This window comes from Rattus norvegicus, chromosome 15 (assembly GCF_036323735.1).
Source record: "Rattus norvegicus strain BN/NHsdMcwi chromosome 15, GRCr8, whole genome shotgun sequence".
Lineage (NCBI taxonomy): Eukaryota > Metazoa > Chordata > Mammalia > Rodentia > Muridae > Rattus > Rattus norvegicus.
The window spans coordinates 61,389,993-61,404,793 of NC_086033.1; the positions used below are offsets into that span (position 1 = coordinate 61,389,993).

Consider the following 14,801-nt stretch of genomic DNA (forward strand, 5'->3'; position numbering starts at 1 on the left):
GAAAATTGCTCCAGAGTTTTTTCACATGAGATAGTTTATTTATTCTGTAAGTAGAATCTATGTTTCCTGAGAGAGAGCACTCATCACAAAAAGGCTGTTTTCAAACTGACTGAACAGTGCTGAAGACCTGGAGCTAGCTCTAGTTTGCATGCAGGATTTCCAAATGCACGTGGGGGCAGCGCACGAGGAAGAGTTCAAATATTTATGAGATAGGGCAATGGATGTGAAGCACAAAAATTCATATGTATATGTCTCCCAAAAAGTTAAAAATGAAAATTAAAATAGTATTCATCTTCAGCTGGCGTTATTCAGAACTTAAGAAGTATTGTAATGGTTCTGACGGGTCTGAAGGCAGACAGCTACTTTATCTGTTTACCTTAAGGAGCCTGTCAACTTTTGCGACAGAGCATTTACATGTAGAGTCAGGATCATAGCATTTACATAGAGAGATCATGTATACTTACAGACTTTTGTGACAATGACAAATGCTATTTTATCTATAGACTTAGGTAAACACTTAGTAGAGGACGGTCTCATAACTTTAAAAAGTGGTATGTGCTTGGGTATAGTGGTGTTGCTGATACTCTTGTCTGGATCAGATGTGTCCAGATTCGTGGTGTCTTATCCAAAGAATTGAAAACACACACACACACACACACACACACACACACACACACACACACACACACACACAAACACGGTAAAGTAGCAAGAAGTTTTGGTATTTGCCATGGGCTACTGGAGCCAGGGTGCCTCAGAATAGTAGGTAATATTTAGGACTTTCTTTTGTGTTCCAGGAAAAGGGTTTTTAAGGGTTGTATAAACCATGGCTTATTATGAATGTTATTTTTATTTTTAAAAATATACTCTTTAAAGTCACTTAAGTGTCCCTTATGTATAGTCATAAGATGGTAAGCAGGGATGTTTCCCTTTAAAGTTGACTGAGAGGATACACTTTGCCTTAACTCAAATGCACTAAAATGAGTTCAGATCAGTCTGGGGACCCAGACTCATGTCTGGACACGAATCTGGACATATTCTTAGACACATTTGAATGGAAACTAATCACAAAACAGGAGTCACCAATGGTTTTTAAGAGAGGAACAATGTATTCCATTCTTTGACATGGGGGATATATGCAGCTTGATGAAGGGAGGGGTCCCCAGGCTGCTAGGCTGTCCCTGTGCTTGCTTGTTTCAGTGGTACACAGCTACAGTCTCCTCACTCAGGATATTGAGGCAGGAACATCATGTTGTGAGCCTGAGCTATATTATAGTAAGACCCTATCTGCAAACAAACAAAAAAGAAAATCTAGGGCAATAGAATTTACTGCAACACATTTGCTTCCATGATCTAAGTTTGTTTTTTTTGGATGGGACCCATATGGTAGAAGGAGAGAACCGATGGATACAAGTTGTCTTCTAACATCTACAGGTGTGCCTTGTGGCATGTATGCACACACACACACACACACACACACACACACACACACACACACAGGCTTTCTATGCACACAACCTTTAAGTATCTATTTGGGAAAGCTGGCCAGGTCAGATATCTACTCAAACTCTCATTCCCCCAGTCGGTCTCGTCCACATGGGAAGCACAGGGATGGGAAGCACAGGGATGGGAAGCACAGGGATGGGAAGCACAGGGATGGGAAGCACAGGGATGGGAAGCACAGGGATGGGAAGCACAGGGATGGGAAGCACAGGGATGGGAAGCACAGGGATGGGAAGCACAGGGATGGGAAGCACAGGGATGGGAAGCACAGGGATGGGAAGCACAGGGATGGGAAGCACAGGGATGGGAAGCACAGGGATGGGAAGCACAGGGATGGGAAGCACAGGGATGGGAAGCACAGGGATGGGAAGCACAGGGATGGGAAGCACAGGGATGGGAAGCACAGGGATGGGAAGCACAGGGATGGGAAGCACAGGGATGGGAAGCACAGGGATGGGAAGCACAGGGATGGGAAGCACAGGGATGGGAAGCACAGGGATGGGAAGCACAGGGATGGGAAGCACAGGGATGCAGTGTATTTGGAAGCGCCTGGCTCCTAAGGTCGTTTTTCTGTTCCCTCTGTTTGCCTAATGGTACCACAGCTTGGTTTTGAGTCTACTCCTCCCACTACTAAGTCTCTATTACTCGGCACTTGCTCTCATTTAGCTCTACCTTTCTAGAAAGCTAGCAAAGCCAGACACGCTGGTGTATATCTGTGACCTCAGCATTCATGAGGATCACTGTGAGTTTGAAGCCAGCATGGTTGGTATAGCAGGTTCTAGGCCAGCCAGAGCTACACAGCAAGACCCTGTCTCCAAAATTAAGAAAAAAGGAAGAGAAGAAAAAGAAGCAGCCTGTAATGTTCTCCCACGGACTGATGTTCCAATGCTGCCTCGGGTGGGGATCTGAACTGGAGACAGCATCCCACACAGATGAGCTGCCCGTGCCTTTCCCTGTCTTTCCCAGTTCACATGGTCTTTGTTCATATGGCCTCTCACATGTGACAGGTCACCTATAACTACTAGCACAACAAAATCCACGTTTAGTAATTTGCTAGTTGAGATTAATTTAGCACTGAGCTATTTGAAGTATAACTCTCACAAAATAACTTCACCAAATTCAGGGAGAACAGTTGAACTCAAGACACAGAGTTTTCAACTGACTTATGATAATAACAGAAAGCACAACTGTAAACTCTAAGTTGTGTGAGGTAGAGACAGGGCCTGGTGATAGACTACGAGGCTATGAGATGTGTCTCAAGCAAGGAAACAACCCTACAAACTCCACAGTGTGAACTTTTAAAATTACAGTCATCACATCATTTATAAACTTTTATTTACTAATGAGGTTAGCTCATCATTCCAGTTCCTTAACTGGATTTTTTTCTGTTAAATTATAGTTTTATGCTGAGTAGGGCAGTACATGGCCATAATTCTATCTGCTGGTGGATGGGGTTAGGGATAGTCTGCGCAACACAGAAAGAACCTGTTTTGCAAAAGTTACTGTGAAAATTACTTTGGTGTTTAAAATTGCTAAAATATATGTGTATTTTATTTTGCCAAAAATGTGGCCCTAATTTTGTTCTCTATTGGCTTAGAACTTGTAGGAGTTAGCCATGACTTCTTTGATGTCTATCTGACGCCAATTATGAGCTACTGAAATCCTAGTAACTCCTTTAAAAAATAGAGAATCCTGTTAAGATATGATTTTTTAAAGTTAATCAAGCATTTTTCCTTGTATGTTAAAGTTGAAAACTGTTATCTGATGTTGGCTATTTATTGGGCGTGAGCACAGTGAGTTGCTTCAGTGTGTCTGTCTCATCCATCAATGCCTTGTTTAGTGTCAGTACCCAACTGTCTTGTGGTAATGTGGTGGTGTTTACAGAGTTCATCTGAGGCATGGGCTTTCTACACAGCCGAGGCCAGCCTCCAACTGCCTCTGCCTCCTGAGTGTGCTGATTACAGGTGTGTGCTGGTGCCACACCAGGCCTGTGTAATGTTTAACACAAGGTTTGGCATGATGTTAATTATGCTGTGAGAAAATCAGGGAAGTAGCAAGGGATGTACTTTTAAGAGTAACTTGTAACGTATTAAAGCTTTAAAAGATGTTCCATTTGCTAATTGTCTCACTTCTGTTTGTTGATCTCAATAGGACGATACAGGCTTCAACCCAGGTTCCAGTAGTCGTGTCTCCTGGCAACCAACAGCTACATACAGTAACACTCCAGACAGTGCCACTCACAACGGTTATAGCCAGCACAGACCCGTCATCAGGTGCAGGGCCGCAGAAATTTATTTTACAAGCCATTCCATCATCACAGCCCATGACAGTACTGAAAGAAAACGTCCTGCTACAGTCACAGAAGCCGGGCTCTCCTCCTTCAATCGTCTTCAGCCCTACCCCAGTACAGCAGGTCCTTACGGGCAGCGTTCAGTCCCTTGGCAATGGAGCTGTCAGTATGGCTTCACCTCCAAACTTCAGTGCTACCGCACCTGTGGTGACTTTCTCTCGGAGCTCACAGCTGGCTGCACACCCACCAGGCACCGTGATCACGTCTGTTATCAAAGCTCAGGAAACAAAAACTCCTAAAGCAGAGGTGGAGAAAAAGGCTGAAGGTCATTTGAATGGAGACCCTGAGGAAATTGAACAGCAGCCCCAGCCTTATGTGATGGTGGTGTCCAGTTCAAATGGGTTTTCCTCTCAGGTAGCCATCACACAGAATGAACTGCTAGAGCCCAGCTCTTTTTAATTACTACACCAAAGGAATTATGGGTGGTTATTTTTTTTAATTGAACTCATTTTTGGTTGTCTGACCATAACATGATTTTTTTCTAAGATAAATCCACAGAAGATCTTAATTTTGTAATTGTTAAAAACAGTGACCTTTGCCTTTGCTAGATAAGGAGGAAAACCCATGTATGTCTCCTCTCTAAATGTTTCAGAACTGAGTTGTGAAGGAGCAGGAATTTTATACGATGAAGAAATTCTTGAAATTTTTTTCAGTTGCTATATCATAAGTATTTTTAAAGTTTCTTTTCTAGCTTGACACTGTATTAGCTTCCTGAATTGTTCGAAAATACTACTTAAATATACGTCAAGAGGAAATTTATATAGGAAACATTTTCATTCCACTTGTATAATTTAAGTCTTGACTCTTTTCAGATGCAAGAAACTTATTTTATACTATTAAAATTGTTCCGCTGTCACTTAGCTTGACTCTAGTTGGCTGGACTGTTTAATATACTACGAATCTGTAAAGTAACATAAATTGAAATGTATATGCCCAATGTGTTAGCATATACTTGTAATCCTAGCGCTTGGGAGGTGGACAAGGGGCAATCAGGAGGAGTTCAAGGACAGTCTTAGCTACATAGTGAATTTGAAGCCAGCCTGGGCTATATGAAACCTTTCAGAAAAACGAAAATAACAAAAATATTGTGTGCCTATGTTAATGTCTGAACCTGAGTTCACAAAATGTGATATTATAAAGGCAGCACTTGTGACATTTCTACTAGCTTGGTGTGTAACCCTGGGCAGGCCATTCACCTGATAGTCTGTGCCTTTCTGGTAAAATAAAGGGATGCATTGGACTAGACAAAATGATCTACAAGTTTCCTTCTTACTAATAAATTTTATGATTTTATTATCTGTACTTTAAAATTATTTGGAATATTACCAGATTGTTTCCTTAAGTAAATATAGGTAAAATATTGCTTAAAAATGTTTTCCTACAAAATTACTATCAGTAAGGTCTGCCATAAATTCTTCCTAAGTTCTTTGTTCATTAATCCTTAGCCCACCGTTTACTGTGGCTTATTAGTAAGCTGAGTGCTAAATGACAGACTGCTATTCTAAGAGACTCAGGGCTCCAAGGGCCAGAGAAGCAACTAGAGTCCTGAGCCAGTCTGGTTGAGTCAGTTATTATAAAGGCATACTTGTTTTTTTATTTGGATCATTTTTTACTGTGGGTGAAGGGGGAGGGAAGTTGCATACAAAGATATTCTATATCCAAGCTTCTGAAGTAGGGTTTTTAGATTACTTTTCCAATGTAAATAATGTAATTTAATGTCACATGAAATTGTTTTCTGCAGATTCTTTAGTATAGAAAGTTTTGTAGAAGAAAAATTATTGTGTTTAGAGGTCTAATATTATATGTTTTCATATTATAAAATGAATTTGTATTTAAACAAAAAATTTAAATTTTGGAATCCTCTAAACATTTTGTATCTTTAATTGTTATTATTAAATCATGTAAAAGTTTTCAATATTTCTGTTTTCAAGAAAATGTTTCTTGTCTGTAACTCATTTGCTTTTTGACACAAAGCCTCCCGACAAACACACAGTGACACAAACTCTGTGCTGTCCTGGAACTAGTGATTGTCCTGCCTCAGACTCCTGAGTACAGGCACATGCCACCAACCAAACCTGGCAAGGTTCTTACACTGTGTGTGCACATCCATGTCCATGCCTGAAGGGGAACACAGTACAACCTTTTCTTCCACCATGGGTTTCCAGGGTCAATCTGGTTACCCTCTGAGCATCACACAGCCCTAGTAAATAATGCTTAGAAAACACACACTCTGCAATGAGATTGTCACAGAAAGCCAAAGAGAAAATAAACTTGTGGTGTAGAAGCAGTGGCTCTAAGTCAGCCTTTTAAATGTTTGAGTACACATGCAGGAATGCACGTAGAGACGAGAGCACAGCACTGGCTGTGGGTCCTCGCCATGACAGGACCTGAGGTGTGTCCTACAGGCCCTGTGCTACTGCTTCCCGCACTTCCTGGGTCCTAGGGATCCTTCTAGGCCACGGGGCGTACACAGTAAGTGATTATTTTCATTGAGATTATTTTCCCCAGCCCCAAATCAGGCTTTTGTATTAATTGCTAAACATGGAAAATGAAAAATTCCAGAACAAAAATCTCTGTAATGTGGTATGCCCCTACTCTCTTAGTGGTAAACAGTAAATTTTCAGATATTCATACCCATCTGTGTGTATATGTGCATGTGCGCGTCGAGACAAGGTGTCACCCACTGTGTACCTCTGGGTGACTCTGAATTCAGAGGATCCACTTTTGCCCCCCAAGTGTTGAGATTTAAGACATGTGTCAGGACTGATACATAACCTTTAAAGCATTAGTGTGTGTGTGTGTGTGTGTGTGTGTGTGTGTGTGTCTAGAGTTTCTATTGCTGTGAAGAGAAACCATGACCATGGTAACTCTTAAAGAAGAAAACATTAATTGGGGGTTACTTACACTGTCAGAGGGTTAGTCTACTGTCCTCATGGTGGAGAGCATGGCAACATACAGGAAGATATACGGTAGCTGAGAGGTCTACATCCACATTGGAAGGCAGCACTGGCCCTGGCTTGGGCCCTTAAAATCTCAAAACCCATTCCCACAGACACACTTTCTCCAACAGGGCCTCACTTCCCAATCCTAGTTTTTTGTTTGTGTGTTTGTTTTGTTTTTCAAATAGGGCCACTCCCCAGTGTCCAAGCATTCAAATCTAAGAGACTATGGGGCTATTCTCATTCAAACCACCACCTGTTTGTCTGCACATGTGCATGTATGTATGGGTGTATTGGCTGATTTTGTGTCAACTTGACACAAGCTAGTCATCACAGAGAAAGGAGTCTCAGTTGAGGAAATGCCTTCATGAGATCCAGTGGTAGGGCATTTTCTAAATTTGTGATTAATGGGGAAGGGCCCAGCCCACTGTGGGTCGTGCCATACCTGGGCAGGTGGTCTTTGGTTCTGTAAGAAGGCAGGATGAGCAAGGCTTGGGAGCAGGCCAGTAAGCAGCATCCTTCTATGGCTTCTGCATCAGCTCAGCCTTCAGGTTCATGCCATTTGTGTGCCTGTTCTGACTTCCTTCAGTGAGGGACAGCAATGTGGACTTAATAGAAACCTTTTCCTCCTCACCATACTTCTTTCTGGTTATGGTGTTTTGTCACAGCAGTACAAACCCTCATGAGCCACATTTGTGAAGTACTCATTGACGCCTGGAGGTGTTGGATCCTCTGAGATGAGAGTTATAGATGTGCGTGAGCTGCCATGTGTGTGCGGAGGAATTGAACCTCTGATTCCCTGGGAGAACAGCTCGTGCTCTTAACCTCTGAGCCATCTCTCCAGCCTACTAATGACATTTTATATATATATAATATATATATATATATTACATATATATTAGTATACTATAAACAACTTGCAACAAACTTTTCTCAAGAGGGGGTCTCAATGTATAGTTCTGTCTGACTTTGAATCATTCTATAACCCAAGCTGATCTTGCACTTTTCGCAATTCTTGCCTCAGACTCACAATTCGAGATTAAAAGTGTGTGTCACAAAGCCCAGCTAAATTATATCTGGTTATTGTGAGAGACACACAAACCCATACACAGAGGTGGAGAGAGTCAGCGAACTTTGTGAAGATGGTTCTCTCCTTCCACCTTTACCTAAGCCCCGGGGAGCAAACTCAGTTCTCCAGGCTTGTGTAACAAGTACATTTACCCACTGAGCCGCCTCACCAGACAGTAAACCAAGTCTTTTAACTCAGGTCAGTAGTGTTTCTCACTGACTAGGAGGATAGCAATTCATTTGTGCCACTATAACACGAACTCTAAGACAGGGTCATTTACTAGGCACAGGAACGTTAGAGTTTTAGGGTCTAGAAAATTCGAAATGAATGTGCTGGTAAGCCTGGCACCTCTGTTTCCAAGAAGATGCCTTGACTTTTGAATGGAGAGATGAAGTGGCCATCACGTCTAAGGGGAAATGAAGATTCTTTTCAGTAAGTGGGGTTGGGTTAATTGGTATCTGTGTGGAGGATAAAATAATGAACTTTTATTCTTTGTTAAAACGTCCAAGTAGGGCTGGAGAGATGGCTCAGTGGTTAGAGCACTGATTCCTCTTCCAGAGGTCCTGAGTTCAAATCCCAGCAACCACATGGTGGCTCACAAACCATCTGTAATGGGGTCTGACGCCCTCTTCTGGTATGTCTGAAGACATCTGCAGTGTACTTATATAATAATAATAATAATAATAATAATAATAATAATAATAATAATAAAGTCCAAGTAGATAAACTTAAATGTGGAAAGTGAGCAATCGACATGTTTCAGTAGCCTTTGAGTAGGCAGTCTCACAGCTGGCACAAAGGAAATGATTATAAGTTGATCTACGTGAAAACTTGTTGTAGACGATATTAAGATATAAAGAACTGCAAACTGAACAACATGAACATTTGCTTTCAAGACATTTAGGCAGAAGACAATCCTCATCTTTATGCTTCTGTTTGGTGTCTGCTGGGTACACAAAACAACCTTAAATGGGAAAGATCCAAATGGAAACTCTCTACCTTCCCTTACAAACCTGCTTAGCTTCAGTTTACTTCAGCTAACTCGATCTTCTCAGCAATCACTCAAACCTGAAACCTGCACCTCTTTGAGTTTAGTGGCCAGCTGGCCCTGTTCTGCCTCAATTGTCTCTCCCTACTTCTCCATTCCTACAAGTGGGTTCAGATTCCTTTCTTTGACCTGTTATCTTCTATCAGCCCTTCTTTTCCCCCTTCCAACCACTCATTTACAATATAGATGGTATATACCTACAGGTTGCAAATTTGTTACACTTTAAACTTTGTAGTATTCCACACTTCTATCTCTTGATGATCCCACACGTACTTAAATCTTTGTAACTTCCATTTTTTCCATCTTGAATACGGACTCGTTTTTTCTATCTTGAAAATGGACTCGTTTCTCCGTGTTTTCAAATGCCCTCCCACCCCTACTTTTTGCATCTGCAAGGGGTGAGTGGTAGGTGGGAGTTTTTAACAAAAAATGAGCATACCCAGGATAACTAGCAAGCACAATCAGGAGTTTGGCTAGTATGGAAAATGTGCTAGAAAAGCTCTTTTAAAGTAAGAACTTAGAAAAGTGGGCCAGTTTAACAGTGGGGAGATGTACGCAAATGCCTAAACTGTAATTTTTTTCTTCGTGGACTGTCATATTTCCAGACCTGAGGTCTTACATACCATGATTGAAGAAACCATGGACCGCCTTATTCATTTCACCTGCTAAAATGCATTTCGTAAAAAGACTTTCTGAGCGTATTAACAGCTTTTAAATCAAGTTTGGTGTGCAGTCTTAATGCAGCGGATATTTTAATTCTGCTACTTGCTCCGCTGAACCTATAATTGCCACTCTTTCCTGTTGCTTCTTACCACTTAGTCTCAAAGAACTCGCAGGAAGTTTCCCAGTTGATGTTTGGCTCTAAGGATGGCGGGGGATGGGGGATGCTCATTGGTTACTTGGAACACAAGACCATTAGTTGTAGGTCATTTTCATCCACGCGGTGCCTGCGAAACAGGCTTTTCTTAGTTTGGAAAGCGGACTAGGAAGGAAGCTTGGAGTGTGGAGCACTAGGACCTGGTTGGGCCTCCGGAAAACTCCATTCTTCATGCCGGTAACGTGACTTCCGGCGAGCCAGCCCGTCCGGGTTCTCCACGGATAGTCGAGCGAACTGATGCGCCATACCCGGCTCGCTGCCGGAAGAGACTTGGCAGCCACGAATGACGTCACGCACAACTTGGCCGCCTGCGGTAGCCATGATGAAAACCGGAGGAAACAGAGCTTAACGTGACACGCTTTAACAATACGAGAAACCCCGCAACGGGTTCCAGTACCTTACAGCGGCCTTTGAAACAATATTAAAAAGCCTACAAGTCATGCGGGAGCCCCCGCCCCGGGCATGCGGACAGGCACAGGCCTCGTGGCCACGCCCTCGGGGCGGGACCTTGTGCGCGTCACGGGTAGGGGCGGGGCCGGAGAGCGTTTCCTCCTCTTTCCCAGCCGGCCCTGCGCCTACCTGCCCACCCTGCGCCTCCTTTTCCGCGGCCGCATGCTGAGCGATCGCTGATTGGCCACGGAGGACGGAAGCTCAGTTGGGGTTTCTTTAGAAGTTTTCCCCTCCTGGGCGGCGGCGGAGCTGGTAACCAAGGTAGAAAACGCTCAGGCAGACGCTTTCGTGACTCCTAGGGATGGCGGCAGCTGCAGCAGGACCTGCATCGTCCCAGCGGTGCGTGATTTTCTTCACCTTTGCTATTTGTCGTTCAATTCTTTCCTTGGTTAGACAGCCCTGCTGAAGTCGTTGTTTTCCTGGCAGGTTTTTCCAGAGCTTCCCAGATGCTCTGATCGACGGGGACCCCCAGGCGGCGTTAGAGGTGAGTGAGCTCATTTCTGCTTCTTTTGCACTGGGACTGTTGGGTTCCTATAGACTCCGCCTCTTCCCAGCATTACCTTCGTGGGACCAGAGCTACAATTTTCAATGTGTCTCAGTCCCTAGATTAAGATCCATTTCTTTGTCCCCTAGTAATCCCTTTGCTATAGATCTTGTCCCTCCTCTCCACAAGCTCCTGGTGGGGGTACCTCCCTCCTATTTATTTCTTGGACACATAGTTACCCTCCGTGATTGCTCTTATAATGGCATTTATGATCAAGGAAAAGGCGAAAATCGGGCTTGATGTATTATTTTTTACTTTAACAGTTATGTTTGCCCTTATGTGTCAGGTACTGTTAAGTGTCCTTAATTAAGTTTACTAAAGAACGTTTTCCCTTCTGTGCCTGCAACTTTACAGATGACTGCTTGTTCTTTATACAATTGTTTATTAAAACGTGTTTTTTACCTAGACTAATCTCAAGGTTTGGATCCTGAGAAGGCTTGGGATGTACTAGTAAATAAACCCTGCCTACATTTTTAATATTATATGAATTTCCTTTGGTTCATTTCAGGTGAAGTCTAGAACAAACTAGCTTTGTATGGATGTTAGGAGCGCTAGCTGGATTCTGGAGAGTTATCAGCACATATCCACTATGGTGGTACAGGCCTGTAATTCTGGTACTCAGGCGATGAATGCACTAGGATCAGAAATTAAAGGTCATCCACAGTAACTTAGTGAGTTGAGGCTAGCCTTGAATGTGTGAAACTCTGCTACACTTCAGAGCTCCATGAATCACTGGAAAAAGGCAACATTTTTATGTTCTGAGCCTTAGAGAAACCGCTTTTCTAGAGGCTAGCAGACTAGAATAGCTACATTGTTGCTTGAATGTTACAAGCTCCATTTTGTATCCTTAAGTCTACGGAATGGTCATCAGGTTTGAGAGCAAGGTATTATTAGTGAGCCTGCTGTTGGCGGCACACACCTTTAATCCCAGTACTTGGGAGTGAATTTCTTTGAGTTTGAGGCTCACCTGGTCTACCATGAGAGTACCAGGACAGCCAGGATTCCACAGAGAAACCCTGCCTCAAAAGAAAACAAAAACCAAGGCATTAGTGACTTTGAGATTAGGGCTACAGAGGCAAATATTTTTTTATATTTTCTGCCAAAGGAAATAAAAACAAAATGGAGAGTAGGGGGAGGCCTGAGAAAGGAGGAGGAAACAAAAAATTATTGAAAGCTTATTGAATGCTGGGTACAGATCTAGGCTGCCCCGGAAACCCTAGGATCACTGGCAGATGCTGTTCCTTCTAATGTATTCAATGTGGTACTCTACAACCTCTGGCTGCCACACATTCTGGACTTTGAATGAAAACGAGCACCAGTGGAACATGGGCACAAGGGTAAAAAGCTGAGAGAGAGAGAGAGAGAGAGAGAGAGAGAGAGAGAGAGAGAGAGAGAGATATCTAAGTTATATGGTAAGCTGTACCTGTGAGGGACTGAGAGAAGTGTAGAGGCTAGCATTGACCTTGACAAGCTGATAGGCATCACTGAAACCTGTTAATAGAAGAGCCTACATTCCTTTTGCCAGAGATAAGGAGAAAGCTCCTTTAGCAAGTAGGAACTATCTTCAGGCCCTTGAAAGAGTGCTGGCTTTTGTCTAAATGCCAGACTTGGGGAAAGGAGTTTCTTGGGGGGGACTGACACTGTTTCTGGTCCTGCTTTGTTTTACTGTATTAATGATACAGTAGCCAGACTGACAGTTGAATCATGTCACTTTCCTACTAGAACTTTCCATGACCTTCCCTCATACTGAAGGTCCAAACAACTTACAATGGCCAGCAGGGTGCCTGGTGCAGTGGACATCTTGGAATTTCTTTCTGTAGAGCTACACTGTTTCCGGTGCTTCTGCTGCTTTTGCCCCAGATACGCTTGCCCTATATCTTGGTTTACCCGGGGATGCCTGTTTCTTTAGATTTCACCTGAAATGATCCTGCTCAGAGGAACTAGTTTTTCTGTCTAAATCAGGCCTGAAAATAGCCTCAAGACAGCAGGGGTTTTGTGTATCTTGATTCTTTACTGCTATGTTCTCAGGGTAGCACTTGGGGCTCACGATGGGCAAGCTTTCTCCTGCACGGATTCTTGCACACTTGTCATTAGCTACATTTTTACTCAGTAGGGAGTTGAAGTACAGCATAAAAAGGTTAACTTGCTCAAAACAAAGAAGCTTGGAAGCAGCAGGTTTCTGGTTTCAAGGGATTAAGGTCATCTGGCAGGGAGAGGACTGGGCTATATGATACCCCAACTAGTAGCTACTTGGAAGCCACTTTGTTGAGGGCACAGGCTGAGATTGATAAACATGTAGTGTGCTGACATTTTTCTCTCCAGCAGTGCTTAGTTAAATGGACTGATGTTTCTATGCTTAGACCCTAGCTAGGTAACTGTAGGGAAAAGAAGAGGAACCGGATACACACACACACACACACACACACACACACACACACACACACACACACACACAGAGGTTCTTTGAACCTTAGCATTTTTAAAGGGCTTAAAAACTTAAATATTTAAAAATTTACTAAGAGTTAGTATTAATTAAAAAAAATTGTTTTGAAGCTTTGCTGGGGTTTGAGCCCAGGTCCTCATGCATGTTAAGTGCATGGTCTGCCTCTACACCTATTCCTACAGCGCCAGCTTCAAAGTCGTATTTGTTACTGAGGCAGGGTTTCACGTATCCTAAGCTACCCTCAAGTCATATGTAACTAAGGGTGACTCTGAACTTCTGACCCTTATGCATGCTAGGATTATAGGCCTGTGACAGGGATCAAACCCAGGGCTTCATGTATGCCAGGCAAGCATTCTACCAAGTGACCTACAGCCCAAACCCATCTAAAGTCTCAATTTTAATGTCCTACATCCCCCTCCCCCAATTATTGTTCGGTTAGTGGTGTGTTTCTCACTGTGGTTTTTGCTTGCCCGTTTCTTGTGGCAGTGGAATTGATGCTGTTCAGTTGCTCTACCACGGGAGCCACAGTACTCATTTTCTGCACGTGTATTTTTGGACTTGTTTACAATAGGTTTGGCTTAGGTCTGCACTAATTCATAGCCTTTTGCTGCTGTGATTCAAGTGTTGGCACCAGAGATGTCGCCTCTTGAGGTGCTGCTTCCATTGACTACCATGCTTCTGTAGGCAGCAACTCTTGAAAGAGAGTGGTGCACTAAAAGCATGCTAACTAAGATCGTGAGTCATTGTCTTAGTGGTTTGTTTGGGGCTTTATTATACCTGGCTTATCCATAAATCACGTTTTATTCATTGCAAATTTGTCATTTTAAGTTTGACTCTCACTGTTTTTTGTTTGTTTGTATGATTGTTTTGGAAACAACTTTTTCGTTACAGCCTTTCCAAGTCTGCATGTTTTATGAGACTGAACTATTATTACTAAATTTGTTTTTCTTAACTAACAATGGATTAGTGGTTTTAAAGAACATTTACGAGTGGCTTGAACTACTGAGCCTTTTACTTGACTTTATAAGAAGAGGAATCAATAAGCTGCCTGTGGCTCATGCCTGTAATCTCAGCACTTGGGGCTACAGGAGGGGACAGCAAGTTTGAAGCCAGCCTAGGCTACATAGTATATCCTACAGACTATATAGTACATACATGGTAATAACTTTTTTTTTGACTTTTTGTTCTTTTCAACTTCTTTTAATTTTAGTTTAAGACACAGAAGCCCAGGTTGATTATGTGGGCAAGGGTAATTTTTGAACTAAAGGTCCTCCTGCCTCTCCTTTTCTAGTGTTGGAATTATAATCTTATGCAGCCATATAGCACCACCATGCTGGTTTTTATGTGGTGTTGGGGATTGGAAAGGGGTTTTGTCAGACCACAACTAGACAATGTGCAGACGGGGAGAGACACTGGGGCCTGCAGCTAAGTGGGGTACTTTTATCCAACCCCTTTCTGGAAGGCTTAGGATGGGGGGCTTAGGGGAAAAAGGAAGCTGGAAGGGAGGCCAGAGGTGATGGATGACTCCAGGGAAACAGTGCCTTCCACACACAATAGGACAAGTCACATAACAGCTCA

At 42.9% G+C, this 14,801-nt stretch overlaps 2 protein-coding genes across 3 annotated transcripts in view; both read left to right on the forward strand.

Moving 5' to 3' along the window:
* Positions 1-5,770, forward strand: part of Elf1 (E74 like ETS transcription factor 1) — a 41,737-nt gene extending 35,967 nt beyond the window's left edge. The window contains exon 8 of one of the 2 annotated variants that reach the window (NM_053520.2): positions 3,655-4,677. In NM_053520.2, the coding sequence (NP_445972.2) occupies positions 3,655-4,252 (598 nt within the window). In that variant the 3' untranslated portion in view covers positions 4,253-4,677. Of the gene's footprint in view, positions 1-3,654 lie in introns of both variants that reach the window. The other variant, XM_039093704.2, reaches the window with a different exon arrangement.
* A 4,715-nt stretch (positions 5,771-10,485) lies between these two features.
* Sugt1 (SGT1 homolog, MIS12 kinetochore complex assembly cochaperone) overlaps positions 10,486-14,801 on the forward strand; it is a 40,826-nt gene continuing 36,510 nt past the window's right edge. Inside the window, exons 1-2 of the mRNA NM_001013051.1 lie at positions 10,486-10,575; positions 10,663-10,720. Coding sequence (NP_001013069.1) covers positions 10,538-10,575; positions 10,663-10,720 — 96 coding nt within the window. The 5' untranslated portion in view covers positions 10,486-10,537. The remainder of the gene's footprint in view (positions 10,576-10,662; positions 10,721-14,801) is intronic.